Here is a 25,978-nt window from a genome sequence, read left to right as displayed (position 1 = left end):
ATGAGGCAGCCAATCAATGATTCTTTTTTAAAAATATATTTTATTGATTTATTTAATTTTTACAGGGATAGAGAGGTAGAAACATCGATGAGAAAGAAACATCGATCACTGCCTCTTGCACCCCCCGACCCAGGGGGGATGTGCCTGCAACCAAGTTACATACCTTTGACCAGAATCAAACCTGGGATCCTTCAGTCCACAGGCCGGCACTCTATCCACTGAGCCAAACCAGTTAGGGCCGATCAATTATTCTTATCATTGATGCTTCTCTCTCCTCTCCCTTCCTCTCTGAAATCAATAAAATATATATTTTTAAAAAACACCTTTTTACTCTAAAACCAGTGTTCTTTCTGAACCACCCAAGAAAAACAGCGGCTGGAAGAAACCCAAGAAGAGACAGGGATTTCCTGCTGGAAGTTCTAGATGGAGCGGGAAGCGGGCCCGGCCTCCGCCCACCCCACCAGAGCCTGGTGGGGAGGAGACAGCACCCTGGAGGCTCCGGCTGGCCCACACGCTGTGCTGCTGCTGCGTTCCTCAGTCCGAGCGCTGGGGACACGGGTTCGTTCAGTTTGTGGGCCTCGTTGAGCTGTGCTCTCATGACCTGGATGCCATGCTCTATAAGTCCGTGTACAGCAATAAAAAACTTTGCTTAAAAATCATTTTAAAAGAGATATTTGGAACGGGGCATTTTATTAATAATAAACATTTAGTACGGTGATCCACCTAGAGATAAAGTAATATTAAAACTCCAGATTTAGAGGAACTTGGTAAGTGAGGATCACCGGGCAGTACACAAGGTGTTTTCTTGCCTTACAAAACGGATTAATAATAGAACCTTGTATTTGCTTATTTATTTGCTTCCCTGTGAATTTAAATAAGATTCTATTGGGACATAAGACTTCTTCAGGGTCATGGCCACAAGGGAGGCACAACCCGCATTGTGGAGACTTCCCTGCCTTCGCGTCTCTCTCCTCAGCAATCCCAGGTGCCGATCACAGCAGCACTCAGCACGCAAAGGTCTCGAAACCATTTCGGTCGGCTGTGCTCCAGCAGAGGCCAGCACTGGGCAAGGAGGAGGCTCCGATAACCTCGGAAGGACAGTTCCAATCGTGGTTCTGCAGCCAGTGGGCAGTACCTAGCGACTTCCTGAAACTCCCTGCGCCAGGGTGCCATAGCTTCATGAGGTAGAAAGAACACTGTGTATTTAAAAAAAAAAAAAGAAAGAAAAACACAACACACACACACACACACACACACACACACACACACACGAAGAATGAATTTCTTTTCTGGCTCGTGGCTCCCCCTTCTCCCCTACCACAACATTGCCTGATGGTCAGGAAGCTTGACAAAATTTTCTCCAAACAAAGGGAGAACCAACCAGCCCATGCTAGATCCAATTCCAGGTAAGAGTTTCTGACCTGTGTTCTGCCCTGAGGCTATCTGTGCTAATGGCACCCACGAGGCATTGAGAAAGTAGAAATGGTCCAAGGGCCAACGGAATATAATGACCGGCATTCATGTTAAGGTGGTTGTGTATGCTGGATTTTTATGGGCAATCTGGATTTTAAGTAACCCATCACTCCTAACTGCATTTTTTTTTTTTTAGCAATTCACTCATTCATTTCATTTCATTCATTCATTCATTAATTCAGCAAAACTATGTGTTGATGGTGCTGAACTAAACTGTATATCCATGTGGGAAAAATAAATTTGACTCCCAAGCTGCACAAAAAATTACTCTGAGCGGAATCATAGACCTAAATGTGAATGCTAAAACAATTCAGGTCCTAGAAGAAAGCTAAGTAGATGACTCCTGGACAAAGATTTTTTTTTTTTTTTTAAACAGGACATGAAACGTACTATTCATAAAAATAAGGCTAATTAGGCTTTTTTAAAATTAAGAAATCCTGTCCATTAAAAGATAACATTAAGAGAATTAAAAGGAAGCCACAGATTGGGAGGAGATACCTGTAATCCATGTCTTGGACAAAAGACACACAGATCAGTGTGACAGACAACTCCCCCCAAAATGGGCAAAAGATCTGAAAAGACATTTCCCTGAAAGGATATTGAAATGGCCAACAAGCATCTGGATATTATTAAGAATAATTATCTCAATATTATTATTAGAGAAATTTAAATCCCAGTGGAATCCACACCCCCTTTTTAAAAGTAGACAAACTGACCATCCTAGGCAAAGTGGTGGTTCAACCAGAAATCTCATGTCACTGGCTGGGAGATCAACGCTTACACCACTTGGGGAAACTGTTTGGCAAGCTTACTATGCGCATGCTCTATAATTCCACAATTCAATCCTGGGTATAAACGTAGGATGAATAGTGGGGATCTAATCTAGAGCAGAGTGATTACAGCTAATAACATTGTATTATCTACTTGAAATTTGCTAAAATACTTGGTCTTAAGCATTCTAACTACACACACACACACACACACACACGGTAACTATGTGAAGTGATGGATATGTTAATAGCTTGGTTGTGGTGATCAATTCACACTGTATATCAAAACAGCATGTAGTGTACTTTAAATATATACAGTTTTTATCTGTCACGAATACCTCAGACTGGAAAAAAAAAAAAGATTATTTGTAAGCAGCTTCATTGGTGACAGCTTCATTTGTAAGCAAGCTAAGCATCCACCAGTGGAATGAGTCCATGAGTTATTGAATGTTTGTGTACTGGAATAAGACACTGCATTGGAAAAGAATGAGTCACGGCTTCATGCAACAACATGGATGCATTTCACAGGCACATTATTGAGTGTAAGAAGCCAGTACCTAAAAGTACACACACTACGCCATTCACCCATATCACGTTCAAATATTGGTAAAACTAATACATGGGGAGAGAGGTCAGAACAGTGGTCACCCTCGTGGGACACTGGATGGGAAAGGGGCATGAGGGAGCCGGAGAGTGCCAATGTCCTGGTCTGGGTGGCAGTTACATGAGTACACACACATGTAGAAACTCATCAACCTGAGCACATAAGCTTTGTGCACTTGACTGAATCTATACCTCAAAAACAAAGTAAAAAAACACACAGAGACCATATCACCTGCGTGCGTGTCCTAGGAGAGTCACCGTGGCTTTTCTACCAGCACTCATACTGGCCTGTCTCCTTAATGTTTCAGGAGCCGCCCTACCCAGGGAAGGCGAGTATGTGAGAACTCTTTTTATCCTGCAGACACCGATAGCACATTGCATATTCCTTCCAGGCAGCAGTGCAAGGGGCAGGTACGGAAAAACCGCATCTGAGAAGTAAGCTCTCCTCCCACCGCCCATCGGTACAAGCTCCATACATGTGTACTGATCAATGACAGCTACTATTTCATATCCACAACACTGACCACACACCTTATGTTGGGCATGCTCGCAGAGCTTCCCCTTTTCTTAGTTCAGAAGTCTGAACTAAGAAAAGGGGACCCTACCTCGCTGCTCCCGGGTGGGTCCGTTTCACCGTCCAGGTGAGGAAACCGAGCCTTAGGGCTGGCGGGTTGGTGAAGTGAGTGGCTCCAGGCCTTTGCAGAGAGTCAGGTGGTGAATGGCAATCCCAAACCCAGGTTCTCTGAATTTAGAACCTGGACTCCCGGCCACTGGCTCCGGTAGGAGGGGTGGCATCCAAACCCCGCCCGCGGGTTACATAAACCCCGCCCGCGGCCCCACCAGCGGCGCGCAGGTGGCGAGCCATCCACGGCCTCTTTCCCCAACGACCTGCAGCCAATTTGCCGGGCAATCAGGAAGCCTCCCTCTGCTTCGAAACCATACATTTATTTTATTTTCCCCCCCCCCCCCCGACTTCAAAACACACTCCACTCCCCACTCCTGGAAAGAGAGAACCGACCCGAAACTTCCAGAGGAGCAGGAGAAAAACGGGCCTGCGAGGGGGCGGGACGGAGATGGGGAAAGTTGGGGGGTCCAGGGGGTCGGAGTTGGGTGACAGGAACGGCCGAGGAGAGCCTAGCGGAACGGAGAAACCGAGGGGAGTCCCAGCAACTCCGAAGTTCACGGGGTGTCCGCGCAGCCCCCCTCTATTGCGCCTGCGCGGTGCCCTTCTCGGTGTCCCACCGCCGAACGTTTACTCGTCTCCAGGCAACCATTCACCCGGGAAGCCAATCAGAGGGCGCCGCTGGCCCGGCCCTCGCCGTCAGCGCCCCTGCGGAAGGATCCGGTGGGCGCTGGCTCCGCCCTGCCCTGCCCCGCGCGCCCCGGGGAGGCAGGCTCAGGGGCGGGGCGGGGGCGGGGCGGCGGGCGGAGGCGTGGTCAGGCCGGATAAGAGCGAAGGGGGCGGCGGCCGGGAGGCTCACTCGGCGCCGCTGCCTGGGGGCCCTGGTGACCGCTGCGCCGCTCCTGCTGGGGAGCTGCCCGCGCCGAGGACCCGCGTCTGTCGTCTCCTCTCCCGTCGCTCAGGTGAGTCCGGGGGCCCCCTCCCTCCTCCCAAGGGGCGAGATGGCAGCGGCGGCTCCCGCGCGCTCTGCCCTCGGGGGTCTCAGGTCCTGGCCCCTGAGCCCTTGGGGGCTGCGGGGCTGAGCCCTTGGGCGGGGGGGGGGGGGTGCGGACAGGTGCCGGGACCCGGTGCCCCCTTCCCCCGCTGCTCCCTCCTGGCAGCCGCCCTCCACCCCCCGTCCCCGTGGGTCCGGCGAGACGCTCTGCAACTTTCCAGAGACTTCGGCGCGGGCTTGGCAAACTTGGCGAGTTCCTGCCCCGCGCGCGTCCGGCGGGTGTTGCGCGCTGGCCGGGCGCCCCGCGGGGGCCGGGGCTCCCCCCCCATCCCCCCGGAGTCCGCCGGCGCCCGGCCCCCTTCCTCGCCCGCAGCCTCCGGGCTCGCACCTGCGCTCCCACCGGCGCGGCCGCCTCTCCGGCCCGCGCAGCGCGGATTGGAGAGCGGCGTCTGGGGAAGCGCAGTTGGAAAGGCGCCGCGGCCATGGCTGGGGGGTGGGGGTGAGGCTGGTATCAGGCTGGGGTGGGAGGGAGGGAGAGGTGCCCCCGGTGCCAGGCCCTGGCGGAAATCGCACACTTTTCCTGGACTCACACCAGCCTGTGGGCACCGCGAGCGGCCGCAAAGTGACCCAAAGCGAGGGCCCTGGGGCGCCGCGCTCCCCTCGGAGACTCCTCGGGAGCCCGGTGCCGGCGCCCTGGGGCCGCCCCGTTCGGAACTGAAACTTGCGAACTGCGTAGCCGCCAGGCCAGGGCCGTGCGCGGGCGGACGCGGCTAGCGGTGCCCGGGCGGCGTGTGTCGCAGTTGGGATCGCGGACGTGGGGGGGCGGGGGTGACGCACCTGGCACAGGTTGGCAGCCTGTGGGCGGGGCTCCCCCGCAGCGAGGGGCCACGTCCCCCCTCCTCACTGGAACCCAGGGTTGGGGCTGGACCCCGCGGGAGGGATCGGCACAAGTTTCAGTTATCTCAAGGGAAAGCTTGGCTCCCTTTCCTTTCGCTTCGGAGGAGGAGAAGGCTTCCGAGGGGTTGCTCTAGTCCTTGATTAGGGACCTGCTGCTTTTTAAATTTTTTTTTTTAATGGAGTTATAACATGCAAACAAGGCAGCGCTGGAGGTACATGGTGCAGCGTTGGGAAGGCTGTGTAGTCGCCCGTATGGTGACAGTTGGTATTCAGGAGAGTTGGGAGGTGGGTTAGGAACCTGGACCTCCCCGGGAAGTGAAGGGAAGGTGATTAAATCCTCCTGAAGGGAGACTCTGGGCTTGGCCCAGCTGCCCTCCGGGGTGGGGGTTGGGGCAATGAGAGTGGCCATTGTTGGCTGCACTAACCTTCCAACCTGTGCAACTTGGCAAGGACTTGGCTGGGAAGGGAGTGAGGGTGGTGGGAGCGCTTCCCCAGGAGGATGGTGCTGAGTCTGGAGTCCCCAGAGGTACCAGGGGGTGGGGGTGGGGGAGAGTGGGGAGGGAGGGGGAGCTGAGCCCCGCACAGACTGCTCGCTGAAGCCGGTGGGGCGGGGACCAGAGAATGCTGACTTTTCCTTCGCTTTCCGGGGAGCGGTCTGAGCCGCAGCAGCAGGAATTCTGTCCTTTGCCATTGTTGTTTGTGAAAATGGAAAACTTAGTATCTCGGGAGTCAAGCTTTTCCCTGAGATAACTGAAACTTGTGTCCTAAGGTATACCCCTCTCTGCAGAGCGCGCTCGTTCTCCACAGGAGCGTAGAGAGAGCAGCTCTGAGCGTGCTGCCTGGAGCTGCTCAGGTTGTCCTGGGGAGCGTCCCATAAACAGGCAACAAAAACAAAACCACTTTTTTTTTTTTCTGCCAAGAGGCTTCTAAATCGTCGCCCCGAGCTCCGTGGGTCCCTAATTTCCTAAGGAACGTTAGTGTGCGCGCGCGTGGGGTGACACAGCGACACCCTCTGTGCGGACTCGCTCCCGCAGCACCTTCCTGGTCTCCGGAGATGAAGTCTGGAACTCTGCAGGGAAGGACTTGGCCCCGGGCCTGGCTGTCAGAATGCACGTGAGCCAGTCTAGCACCGGGGCTCCCCCTCCTTCCTCTGCTCTAGCCTGAGCTCCATCCCGAGTTGCAGAAGCTCCCGCCACAGCCCCTCTCCCCACAGTGCCCCACTCAGCCTCCCTGCCCCAGAGGTCAAGGCCGGAGCAGACTGTGGACATTTTGCACCATCCACCACGGAGCTGTTGGCAGTAAAGATAACTTGGGGTGGACTGCCATGCCCTTGCTCTGCCAGGGACGACTCTTTTGATACAGAATTAGAAAATGACTTAAAAAAAACACACACACACACAAAAAACTGCACAAGTAAGTAGTACCTTATCTTCATCTTTGAGATGTGTGCACGGGGTCAATCACTAGAGAATGACAGGCCCGGAGCTATGAGTGCGTGTGCTAATAAGCGTTGCTTGTGCTGCTGAGAGGAGTTGTGGAAGCCCCAAACTGGTTTGGGGAGTTACATTCAACTGTGCTTGGCTTTCTTGGTTTCACACCAGACAGGGGCTGTATCTGTTGGGTGTGTGTGGGGGTGTGTGTGTGTGTGAAGGGGAAGCCATGCAGCGTCTGAGGTGTTACTTGGGATAAAATATTACTCAGGTTAGATAAGGTTCATTGCTTTATTGTGTAGTCACTGGAGTAAACAAGGCAGGGGAGGGAAACATGTTCTGCCACGTGGGGCCTTGACGGTAGCATGTTACACCGGCACTGTCATTATCATGAAGCACACATCTGTGGGCAAAGGCATGCTCGTGTGTTTACAGCCACTCGGCTACAGCGGTGCCGGCGGCCTGTGCTGCTTCGGGGGTTCCTGGTCTCGGATTTTTTTTTCTTTCTTTCTTTCGCTGATAAGGAAGTTCCTATTTGAAGCTGAGATGGTTTAGAGGAAGCACCTTGGCACCGACTGGGTCAGAAACCCGCCCTGTGAATCGGTTCGAGTGAATAGATGTTGGACAGCTGTCCCCGGTCGCTGCTCTAGAACTGTTTCAGAACTTCTTGGAACAACAGGAAAACGCGAATACGAAGAAACAGTTGCAGGTGTTAAGCAGCTCTCCCCGTAGGGTGTTTTCAGTGTCTGAGCCTTTTGGGGGTCCTGGCCACTGACCGGCGTTAAGGGTTTATTTCTTGAATGACAGGGATGGAGCCAGTAAGTGGTTAAGTGCTTCCTAGGCCTGGTTTGGGCCAGGTACTGAAGGGAACGTGGAAAGGCCTGGGCCGCCGGATGCAGGAGGAGCTGGGCTGCTCTGTGTCCTTTGGCAGGATGTGTGCTCGTGTGGGCGCCCAGAGCAGGGCCGGCACACAGAGGCTCAGTGGGCGCAGGGCTTGCTGGCACACGGCAGCCCTTCCGGGGGGGGGGGGTTGGCGCGGTTGCTTCCGGGAGGTGTGTGGTCCAGGTGGGCCAGGTACGGGAAGCTCCTGCACTGAAATGCTGAGTGGTTCCTCCCTTTTTCTAAATGGAGGCCTCAGGGGTATAGGTTTGGAGCTGAGAGGCTGTGACCACTAATTGGCCCCCAGCTGAAACCCCTCAGGCTGTTAACTTGCTCCCTTCAGCCTCTCCCATCCACCCAGCCGGGCCTCCAGCCCCAGCACCCGCAGCCTCTCTCTCCCCACGTGCCCTCGGTGGTCAGTTCTGCTGAATCTTCGTCTTTTGGTTTGTTTGTTTTCCACTGCCTTCACTGACCCAGTTCAGGGCCCCGCAGACGGCAGCTCGCTGAGAGCAGTAGTCAGCTCCTCTCCCTGCCCGCCCCGTTCTCCATCCCCAGCTCCTGGGCTGCTACCTTCATAGCCCGCAGGCAGAGCTGAGCATCTTGTTAGGGCCTGAAGCTTCCTGACCTTCAGTTCATTCTCGACCTTCTGCCCCCGAGTCTTCCCAGTTGCCCTGCCTTGCCTCCCGGGATACGCACTCAGAGGCTTCTGAGTTCACCACGTCTGAGGATCCCTCAATCCCTGCCTCTCCTCTTAAATACTTACAGTTCTGCTTTGTGCCTTACTTTCTACTCTTTTCAAACCCTTTCTTCAATTAGATACACAGAGACCGTCCCACATCTGTCTCCGTAATTCCTCCCTGGAAAGCCCTGTGAATGAATCTTGAGCCCCACCCCCTTGTGGTGATGTAGCTGCTGTCACCCTGCCTAGCTCTCAGGAGGGTGGGTGAAGGGGCAGTCCTCCACCTGGCTCGGCTGGCGACCCCTCACCCCAAACACACCCTGTCTATCTGTTGTTGACCTGTGCTTGCAGGAGAGGAGAGGTGGGTGTGAGGATCTCCGTGGCCAGCTGACTGGGTAGTCCTGGCCAGGCCCGTCACTCACGTGGATAACTGAGAGGTAGCTGTGTAGGAGGCGCACTGATCCAGAGCAGAGATGAGGGAGACACCGGCCTGTGCCCAGGCCCTCAGTGCTCTTGATCCTGACCTCCTCCCTGCTCTGAGGCAGCCGTAGCTGTGTCAACACCTGAGTTCGGGCCCTGGTAGCACCTGGACCTCTTCAGGTCTCGGGTCCTTCATCGTAATAAGGACCATACACCAGCACTGTCCAGTAGGAATGTGAGAGCCACCATGAAGCTTCTCGTCGTCCCATTAAAAAGCAAACATAAAAACATAACCAGGTTAAAATAATTTTATTTAACCCATCGTGACCCATAGCATTTCCATTTAAAACGATACGAAAATATTGATGAGCTGTTTTACTTTATTTTTTTTTTGTCTTGTACTGAATCCTTGAAATCCCCATGTGTGTTTACATTCACAGAGCATTTGAATTTGGACTTGCCCCATTTCTAATGCTTAGCAGCCCCATGAGGTTGTGGGCACAATATCGGGCAGTGCCAGCCTCCACCGTCTGCAAAAATGCTTGGCTCTCCAATTCCTGTGTGGAAGGCAAGAGTTAACAGCACAGTTATGGACATCAGCTGGGACATGAGCAGAGGTCTTTGTTTCAGAAGCTTCTAGAACAGCACTGGGAGCAGAGCAGGCACTCACATATTTGAAAAGAGTGAAAGGCAATTCAGTCCTGGTGGCCAACTCATTGGTAATCATTCAACTGTGAATGAGACCTGACCCTGGAACATAGGGTGTATGATTTCTGGGTCCAGCATGCCTTACTTTGTTTTTCTATAGTTGAAAATACTCATAAGGTGATCAAAGAATTGCAGATCCAATGTGAGGGGGGCAGGGGACCAGGAATCCACAATTTATCAACAATTAAAATTCGAAACTGCACCGGGAAATAACTTTCCAGTAAAAGGGTCTGTGAGATGCCCAATGACAATAGCACCTGGCGTGGTCAATGCTGAGGTCATAGTAATTGTCCTAGTGAGTTACCGTCATGGCTGGTGTGACTCACACGTGGGCACACCAAGAGACAAAGCGAGGTGGCTTGGCTACCTGAAGCACATTTGCTGCAGAAATAAGTACTGCTCCACAGTTTTGCCCCTTTATGTCTCACCCCTTCACCCCAGATTGTGTACACTTACCCGCCTCTCTGTTCTCAGCAGCATTTAGAATGCTGTCAGAGGGATCGCTGAGCCTGCTGTCTTGCCCAGACTTGGGACTCATGTAGCTGCTAACTCTAGGGAAGGATCTGTGCAAACTAAACCCTGGATGGGACTTCATATGTAGCTGGCATCGTACTGTAGTTTGGAGGCAGCTCGGGCGTAGACATATGTGAGGGGGCGGGTGTATATGTGTTTAATGTATGTGAAGTGCGTTTGAGCATCAGACAATGGCTCGTGCCTCTCCCGAGAAGGGATGCTGGTAGTGACGAGGCTGCCAGGGGACCGAGGATCTGCTTTGCACCGCTGACGGCTGACCAGAGCTCTAAGCTGGAGAGCTGGGTGGTAAAGTCGCCTGTGGAAGCAACCCTGGGTCAAACCTGGAGGCTGCTGGCCCTTAAACACTGTGGATGCAGGTAACCTCGATCAGCCTTCCGGTAACGGCCATCCTGCTGGAGATGGCCCTGGCTGCCCGGTCTATCAGTCTCTAACACAGCACAGCCAGCTCTGGGCATCTCCTCCAGTGCATGCAGACCGGTAGCATCTCTGACTTCGAGAGGGAGCGGGCCACCCGGCAGCAACAAGGATTAGTTCCATTTCAAGTTGCGTAGCTAGCACTTAATAATGCTGACACCTTGGAAAAAGCGAGGCTTCTCTGCTCAGCTTCCACCGAGAGATGTCTATGTTCCGACCTCGTTGACATCTGCGTCTGCAGCCATTTCTGTGGATCCCTGTACGCCCTGGAGGTCCGCGGTGTCCGTTAGGCGGGGGCCGTGTTTTGATTCTGTTGGTGCTGTTTTGAAGCCCGGTGTTATCTCCCCGGCCACACTCGCCGAAGCGCCCTATTTTGACTGACGGGATGAGCTTTCTGTTTCGAGTCTCCTCTGGGCGTGGTCTGTGGACAGGGCCCTGTCCCTGATAACCACGAAGACGGAGTGTCGGCATCAGCGGGGAGGAGGGACTTGGGTGGGAAGGACTTGGTGCAAAGCAAGGCGCCCACCGGGGCCCATCTCTCCCTCCAGCGTAGGCAGCGCCCATCCATCCGGGTCCGGTGTGGTGGGAATCGGCCCGAGCTTTTCCCCCCCGGTGCCCTAACCTGTGGTAAGTTGCTAGGAGGATGCTGATAACCCTGAGAAAATAGATGGAGGCCTGAGTGTGGTCAGGGGGAGAGTGGGAAAACACCATCTGTGGGCTGGTTGTGTCACCGCCTTAGAAATGTTCTCTCTGGGTGCAGCTCGGTGGCCTGGGGCAGCTGGTGGAACCGAGGGAGAATGTGTTTGTGGGTGTTTGCACAGGCAGCTGTAAACATACCTTCGTGGAAAAAGGAACCAATCTATTTCATTGTCCTTTTCATAAACAAGGTGTAATTTTACCTGGTCCCATTGCCTTGGGCTGTCTGCTCATGTAAACGTTTAGTCCCGTGCGTTAGACACAGGGGTGCCTCAGTTATCTGGAACTTTCTAACGTGGTTGGGGGCAGTGGCGAAGGCTCCAGAACCCCCTCTCCTCCCTGCGGTGGGGCCCGGGCCCTGGTGAGGGGCTGCAGCTGGCAGACAAAGGGCTCTCTCAGGCTTCCCGGGTCCCAGATAACTTTGGCCTTCAGCCGTCTAGGAATGCAAGGAGTCAGGGAGGTTTGCTCTCCAGAAGGCCACCTCTACCTTGGCACCCGCGCTGTGTGTCGTGTGTGTGTGTGTGTGTGTGTGTGTGTGTGTGTCCCCCGCTTATCTATCTGCCGCTGCACATATCACACCCGGGCCACCCCTGCTTCCCTCCGGATGAGGACCCTCAGGGTCACCCTGGGTGCCAGTGGGAAAGAGGCAGGTGTGCAGTCCCAGGTTGACTGCGCACACGGGCGCTCTGTGCCAGGCTGTTCTGCCTCCTCCCTCCTGTGTGCCTCCCCCCATCCCTGTGGGTCCTGCTCATTCTTGCTGATGGCCAGCTGGTCCCTGCAGCTCCAGTCAGGTGGGCAGGGAATGTCTGTGCTGCAGGTGGGCCCTCCCAGTCTTCTAGCCAGGGCTGAGGACGCTGCGTTATGCTGTGAGCAGAGCAGGTGCCTTAGGTGCCCAGACACGTGAGGGGCAGCCTCCCTGCAGTCTCCCTCCTGTCATTTCCTTCTTTTCCTGATGCCTGTCCCGCAAGCGGGCTGCCCAGCTCCTTCCTCTCCTGGCCCTGCCTTCCGCACCTGCTTCCTCTGAAATCCATGCCTTTCTCCCCAGCCAGCATCCTCACGCTCCCTCGGGAGAGGACCCTGTTCCTTTAACACAGCATTCGCATAACGGTGAGAGGTTCTATCATAATCACACTCAGTTCTGGTGGCTGGCCAGACGGCACCCCCAAATCCAGGATGGGTTTGAGGGGTGCAGTTCGGTACTGATGGCTGTTAGTTCAGCTCTAAACGTGCCATCTTGCTTCCAGCACCTGCCACCTGACCTTCCCTAAGGGGCTCAGCACACCTTTCCCTCCGGCACATAGGAAACCTTCCCTCCTCCCTCCCCTCTCCTGCCTTCTTCCCCTTTCCTGCTTCCCGCCCCTCTCCCCCTCCCTGCCCTTTCCTCCCTCTTGCTGGCCTCTACGTGTCCCTACACCCACCTGAGCAGATAGCTTGTCCTCAAACCCTCCCCGCACCCAACACACACACCCACGCCCCACTTCCAGGGAGCCTCCGAAGCCCCATTTCTCCCGCCTTCCCCTGGGCAGTTGCTTTGCGGGTCCTCTTTGTGCCCAGTTTTCTGTCCGAAAAGGGGACAGATATCTCAGCATCTCCCGCACCAGGGGTGATGAAGGGGCAAGGGGGTGGCCCACACAGAGCCCTGCAGCAATGTCTCCCGCATCCGGGATGTTGTCAGAGTTTGATGGTTCAGACGAGGACTCCTGGCCAGACATCTGGTCGCCTTGGTGTTCTCTGGCCATGGCTGTGCCACACACAGAACCCCGGAGGGTTCTGTCACACTTGCTGGGGGTGGAGCAAGTGGTAGCATGAGCGGGGAAAGGACGAGGCGGGGTTAGGAAGACGCTCAGTGATGCAACAGCTGATGCCATCCCCACTGCGGTGGGCGTCCCACACCTCACAGTGGGCAGCCGTCACCTCTGAGGTCCCTCTGTGCCCTCGGGTCCGCCTGGGGTCCTGAAGGTGACCGCCACCTCTGCACAGCCGGAGTCCGCTCTGCGCAGGCCTGCAGGGTGCCGGCTCACGCTGTGGCTGTCTCAGCCTGTGTGGTGGGACTGGGGCCTGGGGCCAGGGGCCAGGGGCCTGGGGCCAGGGGGAGGCAGGTGCCGCAGTTACCTGGGTAACAGGAGGCTGCTTTCTCCTCTATAGGCAGGGCCAATGAAGTCTGTGATTTAGAAAAGATCACATTAGCAGTGGTGAGAACTGGGGGAGGCTGTCACCAATTCCAGGACTCTGAACACAGGCTCCAGAGCTGGGGAGCTGGGGCAGGCCACCCCGTCATCCCGGTCCTTCGTCCTGAGTCGTGGGAAAGGGACGTGGCGCTTCCTCGGAGAGGGCGTGAGCGTGCAGTGTGGACAAGGCGGAGCTGCTCAGACGAGTGCTCTCACCCGGCCTCTCCACACCTTCCTCTTTCAGGAAACAAGCAGGCCCAGGCTTCTCCTGCTCGGCCCGCTGCGGGGAGAGGTGTGGAGTTTAATGAGGCGTCCTGCCCTCCCCTGACGCTTCTGCTTACGTCCTCCGGGCTTCCGTGTGCACGTGTCCTCTGTGTGGACAGAGGAGAGCTTGTGGAAGGTGCCAGCTCGCTGCACAGGGCCCCTCCGCCGGGCGCCAGGGCCGGCAGGTGTCTGTTCTGCACACACACACCCCCAGGGGCCCGCCCCAGCTCGGTCCGCTGCCCATGGCCGGCTCTCACCTGAGCTGGACGGTGTTCCCAGGAAGGTTGCTGTTGAGGAAGCAGCCAGCCACGCCGAGAGGGAAGCTCGCCGCCAAAGGAATGCTGAAATGCGTTTGGGTTTCTTTTGTGTTTTAATCCTGCAGCAGGGGCAGTGGGGGTGTGGCTCAGTGGTCTCTGGGCCGGGCAGGGGGCTGCAGAGAGCTGCAGTATTCCCATGGCAGCTGCACAGCGTCCCCAGGGCTTTCCCGCCAAACATCACAGACCCGGACTTCAGGGCAGCACGTCTCCACACACACTGAGGATGCTGGACAGTGTCTGTCTCTCCTGCCAGTCACAAGTAGGAGTGGGTGTCAATGTGACCTATATTCTTGAGACCTGGAAGTGCTATCCATGTTCTAGGCATGCTCACCTCCAGCTCTTCCCCTGCCCTTCCTGCTGGCCCACCTTGTGTACCCTCACGCTTGCTGGGACCTACTAGTAGATTCACTGTGGAGCAGGACTAGAAATGGCCTTTTTCTTCCTTCAGTGGGTTCAGACACGGGTTTCAGGTCATCCTGCATGAATGGCTCTGCCCCAGGCAGGGGGGAAGCAAACAAGTCAGACATGGCCTGTCCTCAGGGGGCTTGGGTCCCCTTCTGGCCTCCTTGGGCTGTCCCTCCCGTTCCTGTCGCTACCTCTGCAAACCTGTGTTCTCCTGTGTGCGTCACCCTCTGTCCCAGCCAGGTGAGGGGAGAAAGGGGTCCAGGATACCCAGGAGAGCTGTTCACTGTGAGTCACGCACGAAAAGATTGAATAGCTTGATCATCCTCACCCTGGAAAGGGGCCTGAATGTTCAAATCAATGAATCACGGTACCTGCCGGTCCCAATGCCCTCCGTGCGGAATACAGGGAGTGCTTTCCGGCAGCGAAAGGAAATCTAAACACTCCCGCCGGACGCTGCCAGGCTTCAAATTAATTTCTTTTCACCGTTTTGTGGATTTTTGAACTAGAATTTGCCTTTAATCAGGGCCTTTCACGAGCTGGGAATGTGTGTTGCATGTGATTCTTTCAAACAGGGATTATACCAATGCTGATTCGTGTGGTTAATTAAAATGAAAACTGTCGCACTAAGCTCCGGTGTGTTCTCTAAGCATTAAGGGTCCATGACTTGGATTTATTAGGAATGCCAATGTTGTCTAAGTGACTGGAAAATGGACTTCTGATATTTGGGGTTGCTGGGACTGGTGAGGGAAAGCAGAGGATTCCTTGCTGGTGGGATCAGTACCTCCTCCTGGGCTCTCCAATGAACTGAGCCCCGATCAGAACCCTTAGCTGGGTGCCTCTCTGAGTTGTGGTAAACGCGGAGAAGGAGAAACGGCACCGCGGACTTGGTGGCTGTCATGTCCCACACTGGGCTCATGCTCGGACAACTAAAAATTAACCCCATTATTCACGGATGTGGCCAAAGACATTGGCATGGGAGAAGCCAACCCCAGGCATCGGACAGTCTTGGAAATGTTATGCATTTATTAAGGTCCTTGCCGCTGTAGCTAATAATCAACATAACAGTGTCATGTGAGGGTGGCTGTCCTGTGTCTGAAATGAGAAATAGCAGTTTTTATACAACGACAAGAAACATATTTGGGTAATAAACGTAGAATGAACCTCGATGAGATGGCTTATCCATTATCTTGTAGTGTGGGTTTTTTTTGTTTTGTTTTGTTTTGGTAAACAGTGGACACCTTCTTTTACACAGAATATAAGTAGAAGCGTGACCGAAAGCCACCCTGGAGGAGAAATGGTCTCCCCTCCCCCGCCCAGCCCCTGGAGAGCAGCACCGAAGGCTGGGAGGGGAAGCTTCTGTGTGTGTTTGACTTTGGCACATGGATATGGGGGTGGCGGGGAGGGGACAGGAAAGGCACTGAAGGAATTCAGTAAGGAAGCAGACGAGTAGATGCGGATGGGGAAGATTTTAGGACATGGGTAATACGATGCTAGCTTTTTTTCCAACTAACACATGTATAGGTTCTAAATTCAAAAGGGATAACGTACATTTTTCTTCGTCCTCTGTCTGTGTGTGATGGTATCTGGTGTGGGCTGACCTACTGCGTGTCCTTCCAGACGTTCAGATTGCAGAAGCATAGATGTGTACCTATGCACACAGTTGAGCACTTGCTTTTCTGTTAGTAAATCTTGATGAGCATTTCACGTTCATTCAGCTAGAGCTGTCACTCTTCGTTCAGACAGCTGCATGCATTGGTGCTTGTAGCTTTGTGAATAACCCTCCAAGTCTTGTACATAATTGCAGGCATGTCCATGGGATAAAACCCCAAGTAGACCTCCTGGAAATGGAACTGCGGTGTCCAAGGAGATGGCCGCTGCAAACAGCTCTGCCCCGCCAGGAGGCCCGCCCAGCCCACAGCCCGTGGGAACCTCCTCAGGGGTGCGTCACCTCCAGAGGCAGTTTGAAAACCAGCACCTTGGCGCTGAGGAGGCAGCTAGGATTGTTAATCTTGCTCTGGGGCCAGGGGTCCTTGCCTTACCCATGGCGTTCCCATCAATGGGCTGGTTGTCAGGGTTGGGGCACCACCGGACAGAGTGAACTGAGCTTTCCAGGAGCTGGTCATTCAGAAGGTGGGAGGGACAGACAGTGCTAGAGAGAAGCCCGGGCACGTACCCAAGGTGGCTTGCTGCTGGAGCTTTGCCGATCTGATAGGGCAGGCGGATACACTGAAGTCTTCATCTGCCCATCCCCCTAAGGGAAGGTTGAATGGTATGCATCCACGCCACTGTCCATGCCCTTTGACCTTAGGGTTGGAGATCTGTAGAAGCTTGTTATTCATTAAGGAAATGAATATTTGCCTAATGTTACAAATATTTTTCTTTGTCTTCGGACTTCTCCATGGCGTTTTTACCATGTAGAACTTTAATTTTTATATTGGCAAATGTATCGATTTTTCTGATTTTGGGGTTTTATAAATGATGTAGAAAGGATACCATATTTTTTCCCCCTAGTACTCTTAAGATTCCATATTTTAAATTTAAAGTTGTTTTGTCTTTTTTTTTTTTTTTTTTAGTTAATACTATTATAGATGTCCTCATTTCCCCCCCTTTTCCCACCTCCAACCCAACCCCGCCCTCCCCTCCTGGCCCTCACCACATTGTTGTCTCTGTCATGGGCCACGCATACGTGTTCTTTGGCTAATCTCCTCACCTTCTTCCATCCAGTCACTCCCCTGTGACACTGGCAGTCTGTCCCATGTATCCATGCCTCTGGCTCCGTTTCACTTGTCAGTTTATTTTGTTCATTAGTGTCCCCATATAACTGTGATCACGTGGTGTTTGTCTTTCTCTGACTGGCTTGTTCTGCTTAGCACAGTCCTCTCCAGGTCCATCATTGCTATCCCAAAAGGTAAGAGTTTCTTCCTTTTCACAGCCACGTAGTATTCCAGCGTGTGAATGTACCACATTTTTAAAACCCACTCACCTGCCGAAACTGGTTTGGCTCAGTGGATAGAGCGTCAGCCTGCGGACTGAAAGGTCCCAGGTTCGATTCCGGTCAAGGGCATGTACCTTGGTTGCAGGCACATCCCCTGTAGGGGGTGTGCAAGAGGCAGCTGATCGATGATTCTCTCTCATCGATGTTTCTAACTCTCTAACCCTCTCTCTTCCTCTCTGTAAGAAATCAATAATATATATATATATATTTAAAAAAAAAAAAAAAAGCTTTAAAACCCACTCACCTACTCATGGGCAACGGGGGCTGTTTCCAGATCTCAGATGTTGTAAATAACACTGCTGTGAACATGGGGGTGCGTGTATAGTTTCTGACTGGCTTAAGGAGAGGCGCATAAAGGCCAAATGGAGGTGGCCAGGCCGTGGCTGTGTGCTGCCTCTGCCCCTCGATTCCAGCCTCCGGCTCATGCTGCCTTTCAGTCGTCTTGTGTTCCATCCCCATAAGTGGTCTTCCTGTTCATCCCCCCTCAAAGGACACTTCTTTCTCCTGCCCTCCCAGTACACGTTCAGTCTGTCCCTCCCACCTTCTGAATGACCAGCTCCTGGAAAGCTCGGTTCACTCTGTCCGGTGGTGCCCCAACCCTGACAACCAGCCCATTGATGGGAACGCCATGTAAGGCGAGGACCCCTGGCCCCAGGGCAAGATTAACAATCCTAGCTGCCTCCTCCTCAGATAGTACCAAGGTGCTGGTTTCAAACCATCGGGAAGTGACGCTCCCCTGAGGAGGTTTCCCACAGGCTGTGGGCTGTGCGGGTCTCCTGACAGGGCAGAGCTGTCCCCACACCAATGGCCTAGCCCTTTGTCGCCTAGGACTTTTGTCGCCTCCCAGGCCGACCCCTCCCACAAGCACAAGGACACGGGGTTGTTGCTAACAGGACCGTAGGGTGCCGCCCCTGATGGGACTGACCCCACTCCCTCCTCATGGGCGGTTACAGCCCCGACTCGAGAAGTCATCAGTTCCCGGGTGAAGGAGGGCTTTTTTCGGGCTCCCCTGTGCTGTGTGCGGCGTTGGGAGCAGCCCGTTAGGATGCAGTTGGGAAGCAGGAGAGGTACCGTCCACAGAGAGCAAGGACGCATAGCAAAACCTGCAAAACCTGCAGGCCCTCTAGCGATTAATGACGTGCTCAGGCTGCTTGGTGGAATGGGTTTGTCTCCTTCTCGTCACACAAACCAACCCAGTCTACCCACCCCGCCCCCACTCAGACCGAACAGGCAAACAGAACAAGCACTGAGCAGCGCTGTGGAGCCACCCGGTGTGGGAGAGGGCCCACGTGTGTGCTTTGTCCGTCCTTCCCGGAGACACTATTCTTTATGTGCTTCATCCTCACGGCACCACCCAGCAGTGTATCCCTGCTTTACAGGAAGTGTTCAGGGAAGCATCGCCCCTGAGTCCCTGGAGCTGCATTTGCCACGTAGACGTGAACCCTAACTCTGTTTCTCGCCCCCCACTTTCAGTTTCCCCGGCAAGAACGTCCCCCACGATGGCCGAGGAGAGCAGCAGCCGCGGGGACAGCGCGTCCTGCAGCGTGCTCAGCTGGGACCAGGTGAGCCGGCTGCACGAGGTCCTGAACGAGGTGGTGCCCGTGCACGGGCGAGGCAACTTCCCGACCTTGGAGATCACCCTGAAGGACATCGTCCAGACCGTGCGCGGCCGCCTGGAGGAGGCGGGCATCCAAGTGCAGGACGTCCGCCTGAACGGCTCGGCCGCCGGCCACGTCCTGGTCAAAGACAACGGCCTGGGCTGCAAAGACCTGGACCTCATCTTCCACGTGCCTCTGCCCACGGAGGTCGAGTTCCACCTGGTCCGGGACGTGGTCCTGTGCTCCCTCCTGAACTTCCTGCCCGAGGGCGTGAACAAGCTCAAGATCAGCCCGGTCACCCTGAAGGAGGCCTACGTGCAGAAGCTGGTGAAGGTGTGCACGGACACCGACCGCTGGAGCCTCATCTCCCTCTCCAACAAGAACGGCAGGAACGTGGAGCTCAAGTTCGTCGACTCCATCCGGCGCCAGTTCGAGTTCAGCGTGGACTCCTTCCAGATCATCCTGGACTCCCTGCTGGTCTTCTACGACCGCTCCGGCCAGCCCATCTCCGAGCACCTGCACCCCACGGTGATCGGGGAGAGCATGTACGGGGACTTCGAGGAAGCCCTGGACCACCTGCAGAACCGGCTGATCGCCACCAAGAACCCCGAGGAGATCCGGGGCGGGGGCCTGCTCAAGTACAGCAACCTCCTCGTGCGGGACTTCCGGCCCACCGACCAGGAGGAGATCAAGACGCTGGAGCGCTACATGTGCTCCAGGTTCTTCATCGACTTCCCGGACATCCTGGAGCAGCAGCGGAAGCTGGAGACCTACCTGCAGAACCACTTCGCCGAGGAGGAGAGGAGCAAGTACGACTACCTCATGATCCTGCGCAGGGTCGTGAATGAGAGCACCGTGTGCCTCATGGGGCACGAGCGCAGGCAGACCCTGAACCTCATCTCCCTCCTGGCCCTGCGCGTGCTGGCCGAGCAGAACATCATCCCCAGCGCCACCAACGTCACCTGCTACTACCAGCCGGCCCCCTACGTCAGCGACGGCAACTTCAACAACTACTACGTGGCCCAGCCTCCCGTGACCTACAGCCAGCCCTACCCGACCTGGCTGCCCTGTAACTAACCTTGAGACCTGAGGGTTTTCTCAGCGGGAACGCCCCAGAGGGCTCTAAGCAAGGGCTCTCAGCTAGGGGAGCCTCCTTCTAGATGTAGGTGTTTGGCTTTTAAAGGGGAACTCAGCTCTGGTTTTGCTTTCTTTTTTTTTCTTTTTCTTTTTTTTTCTTTCTTCTCTTTGTGGACCCATTGGAACGGGTCCGCAGTGTATCATGAGCCAACCCTGAAGGGATTGCAGTGCCACTTCGGAAAACGCTGTAGGAAGTACGGCCTATCCACTTCTTTCCGAGACAGACGCCAACACGTCGCGTCCCGCACGGCAGCGCAGGGGCCCGAGCTCTGTGCGGCCGTCGGGATTGGGGACCGCGAGGGCAGCCGACGAGAGGGCGAAGCTGCTCGTCTCCCTGGAGCCTGGAGCAGGCCGTGCTGGCCCTCCCTCGCTCGCTCGCTCGGGATTCTCCGTGACATGAACGTTGTGCTGATAAGTCTGTTGTGTCAGCTTTAGATAGGCATGCCATTGTGAACACGAGGGTGCTCCTTTTTGTCCAGAGGACTTACATGGTTTGTGTTCATTCCCTGTCAGCAGAGCTGAGGATTGCTTTCATCAATAAACCAAAGCCAGTCGCTGGAGAACCGGGGTCTGGCTGGAAGTGGTATATGGTTTAGATGCTGTGCTCTCCTGAGGAATTGTGTGAGATAATTGCTGAGGAAAAAAAGAAAAAGGAAAAAAAGGGGGGGGGGGGCGGCGGGTGTCTTGTCTTGAACTATAACTTGAAAACAAAATAAAATGTGGAACCTGATGTTAATATAGAATTATGGTGGTGGGGGGTGATTGTAAATAGGAAACATGAATGTTCCGTTTTTTTGTTTGTTTGTTTGTTTTGTTTTATTTTCCTGTAAGGAATTCTCTGGAATGACATTCTCGTTTCCTCACCAACTCATCACTTTTGTTTTTCTCTGGGGTCATTGTGGTGACTGGCGTGTGGGGGTCGCCCATGCTCTCATTGGAAACCCGCTTTGATCACATTCCAAGTATGACAAGCTGTTTTGTTCCAGAGTACTTGGGCTGATTTTTTTTTGTTGTTGTTGTTGTTGTTGTTTTTCAAAAGTAGAGATTTTCTCCTCCGGGTTTTGTGTGACAGCAAATGAATTCAGGAATTCCCGTAGACCTCTGTGACCTGTGGAGGACCCGCCCTTGTGGGCGGAGCTCTGTGGCTCTCAGTTGCTTTAGAATGGAACTTCAGCCCCCAGGCCACTGACTGCTCTGTGCGAGGGGAGGTGGTAGAGCATCAGGCAGGGGCCTAGCGTCCAGCCAGGCCTGGTGGGCACCAGCCGTGCAGAGGCCCCCACAGGGATCGATTCCGGTGTGCCTGGGGAAGCATTGAGTGAATCAAGAATGATCCTCCTTATTTCGGTAGATTTGACCAGACCTGTTTGTATGCTGCACTTTAGAAGGAAAACAGTATTAACCTCTAGTCTAAAGCAAGCTTAGTCCACGGGAGAGTTCTAGGCTGTTGCTTTCCCAGTAGATTAAAGAAAGGATTTTGTGTGTTGAAACGTTAGGTACAATCTCTTAGCAAAGCATCGCTTCGGGGTGTCGAGGGCAAAGAAATTCAATTATTGCCAGCCAGCCTGGTTTCTAGAGTGATTTCATCGAACCCCGTGGTCCTGATGTTGAATTTCTCCCGTGGCCAGGAAAACCCCAAACCCCGAGTGATTGCTTTCTCCTTGCTTTCATGAGCAATGAATTACCTTGATGCAAAAATGCTTCATAGAAAAGGAGTGGTTTACCTTTTTCTGAAAATTATATTTTCAGGTGTTTTTTTTTTGTGTTTGTTTTTTTCTTCTAGAATGTGATGTCTTGGTCCTCTTAAAACAGACGGGGCAGGACTGAACCCCAAGGCTTACCTGGTCTCCAGGTTGTGCTGTGTCAGATGGACAGGAGCCACTTCTTAGCTCCTATCCTGGGTGCCAATCACATGTACACTCACTGGCTGTGAGGCAAGGCCCATCAGCATGGGAGCCTCAGTGTGAAAAGGGGGACAATGAAGAGTGAATCCCAACTTTTTAAAAACAAGGTGGTCATCCATGACCTAAAAACTGCCATGGTGGTCAGATGGCAGCAGGTTTGCCCCCACATGGCAGATCTGCTTAACCAAGTGTTCACTGTGGTGAAGCTGCCAGCACAAGCCCTTGGAAACAGCAGTCAGTACCGCAGGCACCCAGGAGACTTGGGGATGGGGTGTAAGGCTCCTCAGGAAGGTGGGGCCAGAACCCCACCGAGGAATTAAGTTTCAGTGGCCTTGGCATTCTTTCTGCTCATTGTTTTTCCTAGCCGGTACTAGTCCTTCTTTAAGGGGAGGCACAGAAGATGCTAGAAATTCTCAGCCCCTCAGTTCTTGGCCACCCCTGCAGGACGGCCGGCTCGGTACAGCCTCTTCACCTGGAGTTTGAGAGCAGACGTGTTGGAGAGCCACCGGGGTGGACAGCTGCAGGGACCCAGGGTTTGCCTGCCTCCGATCAGCCCGGGGAAGAACCTGGGGCTCCGGGGTCTGGGAATTCGAGCTGCATCTGCTTTTCCTGCTGCTCACGAGCACCAGGCACTCTGGACTTGCTCTGGGTCCAGCGGGTCTTCTTTTTTTGCGCGTTGAGTGGCATGAGACTCGGCAGTTGCCAAGGGCACTCACGTTCAAGTGCAAGTTCTCCGTGCATTTCAGCAGCCTCCCTGGCTCCCAGGGACAGCTTTCCGAGGCTGCCTCCTGGAGGCTGCTGGGAACCAGGCTGGGCAGCAGGGATGGAAGCAGACCCTCTCCCCCGATGCTGGCAGAAGGGCACGCACCCAGTTCCTGGCCCTGCGCTTCCGTCTCCCCCGCAGACCTCACCTTGGCAGGGAGACGCTCTTCCGGGCTCAGTAACTCCAACTCAGAAACCAAACTCCCCATCACCACCACCTTAAGTCAGGGTTCCTGCCCACAACCTGTGGGATGCGGCCTAAGCCACACCCGGGGGCCTGGCAGATGGGAGAGTCTGGAGGAGCAAAGCCGGATTCCTGGTACATGGCAGCGAGTGTGGTTTGGCATGTAAGGTTCTCCCTCCCCCCCACCCCTCCTCCACCCCCGTGTGACTTTTCCCCTGGAGATCTGAGTTCTTTTCCCCTGGAGCTGCAGGTGAACTTTTCCCCTGGAGATCTGAGTTCTTTTCCCCTGGAGCTGCAGGTGAACTTTTCCCCTGGAGATCTGAGTTCTTGGGGAGCTGCAGGTGAACCTGGGGGCTTTCTGCGTGGGCGTGTGTGTCTGTGCGGTTTTGTTTTGTGACGACGCATTAATAAAAGGCGAAAGCCCCACACTGTGTGTCCCGCAGCCTCTCTTTGGGCCCTGGCCCCTGCCGTTCCGGGAGGAGGATCTGAACTAGTACTGCTCTGACGGTGGGAAATGGTGCCAATCCAAAGCAACTTGCCTCTCCTCTCCCGTGAGCCTCCGGGACGGGGCCTTGTTTTAGGGGCAGCTCTTCTGCGCTTCCCTGTCCTCTTTCAGGAAACGTGGCAGTTATCCGGGTGTGAGAAGAGACCCCGAAGCTCACCTGTGCCGTTACGTCTGGGGTGTCAGCTTGGGGCTCCACACCAGGGTGAACCCTTCCGGGAGGAGGGGGTGGGGTCAGTGAGGTGCAGAACTTTGAGTTGCCAAGGTTACAGTTGTACTCTTAACCTGGCAGAGGCCAGAATGTGACAGCTGACTTTGGAACGTACTCGGATCCAGCCTTGCCTTTCAGAGGGCCAGGAAAAGTGTGTGTGTGTTTTGGGGGGGGTGGGGGGGTCAGGGAGGTGGGGGGTAAGGGGGTGGGGAGAGGGCAGCCATATATTTAAAAAGACCTGGCCACTTTTCAGGATGATTTGTGGAGACTGCCAAGGTGTGAGGATCAGGAACGAAAATGCTTTTTTTGTGTGTGAGTTCAAGTTCTAAATCTTGTTGACCTATCACTTACCAAAAAATAGGTTAAGTGTCAGCAAAAAAATTTGGATTTTTGCCTGGGCTGGTGAGAGTTGGTACAAATGTTCATGTTTGCCTAGGAGGTGAGGAGACCATCCACCAAAGAGGAAGTCGTTAAATAGCACGGATCTGCGGGTGTTTTAACACTCAAGCCATCTGGATTTTTTTTTTATGGATTAAAAAAAAAAAACTACTTTAGGAAAATTGAGAGTTTAGATCCCTTAACTTCCAAACTTATGTAGGTAAAAGTAAGACACCCATTAGACTAAATTGAAAGTCTTGGTTCCTCTAGATTTGCGTGACCTTGGGAATGTTGTTTTGCTAGTGGAGCCTAGGATGGCCGAGGCTTCCTCTCTGGTGTGATGGTCGCCGACCTTCCTACATGAAGCAGGTAACATCACTTGTCAATGCAAAATGTATTAGAACTTGATGACATGGCGCTTTGAGTTTGAGAAATAAACGTATATTTAAACAAACACACACCTTGTCTATTATGTGACCTTACTGCTCAGTTCTCTTCGGCGGGAACTTATTTTAGGTTTCCGGGAAGACGTTGCCTTGGGGCACACCGCTGCCTTCCCAGCTGGACTCTTCTCCGAGGCGCCCGACGGAGCAAACTGAGCCTGGCTATTGACCACCGCAGTCCTCAGCGGATGCCCATGCCACTAAGCTGGGTGGATCTGAGCTTGACCTTGGCTCCAAACCCCTCTCAATAAGAGCCAAAATGGCTTTGCTGTATACCAGGACTATGGTGGTTTCTTCACATTTTAAAGGAAGTGTCAGAGTGAACAAGTGATAGCTGATAGTTGATAGGTTTCCGGAGGGTACAGAGATTAGATCATGCACGGTGACCAGCTCGCTTCCTGACCCTCTGCACCCAGCCCTGCCCCAGCCATGGCCTCGCCCCCATGCTGTTATTTCTTGAACTCCTACAGTATTTCCTGTAACTGCCATTAAAAAAAATCTATATATATGTCTTGCCCTAGCTGGTTTGGCTCAGTGGGTAGAGCATTGGCCTGCGGACTAAAGGGTCCCAGGTTTGATTCCGGTCAAGGGCATGTACCTTGGTTGCAGGCTCCTCCCTGGCTGGGCCCTGGTTGGGGCATGTGCAGAAAGCCACCGATAGATGTGTTTCTCTCACATTGACGTTTCTCTGTCTTTCTCTCTTCCCCTCTCCCTAAAAATATCCTCAGGTGAGGGATAATAACAAAACAAAACAAAACAAAGTCCGTCTTGCGTAAAAATGCCTCACCCCCGTCTCCAGCCTGCCTGTTCTCCTCAAACTTCCCCATCTGAGACGAGCATCCTTGAGGGCAGCAAGTGTGGGATCCTCCTCCAGGCCATTCCTGTGGGGTGTCCATCTGATGACCCTGGTCCTCGGAAGCCAGCCCACACTATCCCTGCTGTCTTCAGCCCTGGCGCTGACTTCCTTCCACCGTCCTCTCCTCACAGAGGCCGGACTTTGGATCCAGAGCTGCTCTGGAAGGCTGGGGTGACTCTCTCCTCCTTCCAGGATCACAGAACTGGGCCCAAATCAAAGAGCAGTTTTACGGTCCTGTTATGCTTGCCTGGGAGCCAGCTCCCGGCTCCTCTCCCTCCCCCCTGGACTGCCTGTTCCCTCCCCAGTGTTCCTCGCTCTGCCCCGTGGTGTTGCCTGCAGCACTGGCGTGGGCTTCTTCAGGAGGCTTGTCACTTTGCCTCTTTTTATTTTTTTTTGACTCATGTATGGGCTCTTTCTCAAACAGAGGTGACTCTAAGCATGTCAGCCTGCGAGCGGAAGGGTCCCAGGTTTGTTTTCCGATCAGGGCACGGGCCTAGGTGGTGGGCTCGGTCCCCAGTGTGGGGTGTGCAGGAGGCAGCCGATCAATGATTCTGTCTTCATTGATGTTCCTCTCTCTCCCACTCCCTTCCTCTCAGAAATCAAAAAAAATATATTTTTAAAAATAACAAATAAATAAAACCAAGGTTCCTTTGCCTGCCCACATAGTAAGACCTCAGGCAGGTCTTTCTGTGCGAGGACAGGTGTCACAGAAACGTCCCCCTTCCCACCCCTTTACCC

The 25,978-nt window shown here is 54.0% G+C and overlaps 1 protein-coding gene and 2 long non-coding RNA genes across 5 annotated transcripts; 2 read left to right on the top strand and 1 right to left on the bottom strand.

The window, feature by feature from the left end:
* Positions 1 to 4,277: 4,277 nt before the first annotated feature.
* On the top strand, positions 4,278 to 20,064 carry TENT5C (terminal nucleotidyltransferase 5C). Of its 2 annotated transcripts, none has more exons than XM_036453182.2 (2): positions 4,278 to 4,430; positions 18,742 to 20,064. In XM_036453182.2, exon 2 carries the CDS (start codon positions 18,768 to 18,770, stop codon positions 19,941 to 19,943), a length of 1,176 nt encoding a protein of 391 aa, XP_036309075.1. In that variant the 5' UTR covers positions 4,278 to 4,430; positions 18,742 to 18,767; the 3' UTR covers positions 19,944 to 20,064. The 2 variants fall into 2 exon arrangements, with proteins under 2 accessions (XP_036309075.1, XP_036309076.1); XM_036453183.2 differs by lacking the exon at positions 4,278 to 4,430 and adding an exon at positions 5,985 to 6,128.
* LOC123652990 lies at positions 17,202 to 17,563 on the bottom strand. The gene is made up of 2 exons (XR_006742594.1): positions 17,513 to 17,563; positions 17,202 to 17,256 (listed from the first exon to the last, which is right to left on the bottom strand). It is a non-coding gene; the product is annotated as an uncharacterized LOC123652990 (long non-coding RNA).
* Positions 20,065 to 22,413: 2,349 nt separating the features above from the next.
* LOC118727408 lies at positions 22,414 to 24,391 on the top strand. Of its 2 annotated transcripts, none has more exons than XR_004990578.2 (3): positions 22,414 to 23,018; positions 23,079 to 23,736; positions 23,779 to 24,391. It is a non-coding gene; the product is annotated as an uncharacterized LOC118727408 (long non-coding RNA). The 2 variants fall into 2 exon arrangements; XR_006742593.1 differs by having other exon boundaries at positions 22,415 to 23,018; positions 23,127 to 23,736.
* Positions 24,392 to 25,978: the final 1,587 nt, after the last annotated feature.

This window comes from Pipistrellus kuhlii, unplaced genomic scaffold (genome assembly GCF_014108245.1).
Source record: "Pipistrellus kuhlii isolate mPipKuh1 unplaced genomic scaffold, mPipKuh1.p scaffold_m20_p_24, whole genome shotgun sequence".
Taxonomy (NCBI): Eukaryota; Metazoa; Chordata; class Mammalia; order Chiroptera; family Vespertilionidae; genus Pipistrellus; species Pipistrellus kuhlii.
Note: the sequence above shows the minus strand (reverse complement) of the source record. Positions and strands in the feature narration are given on the sequence as shown.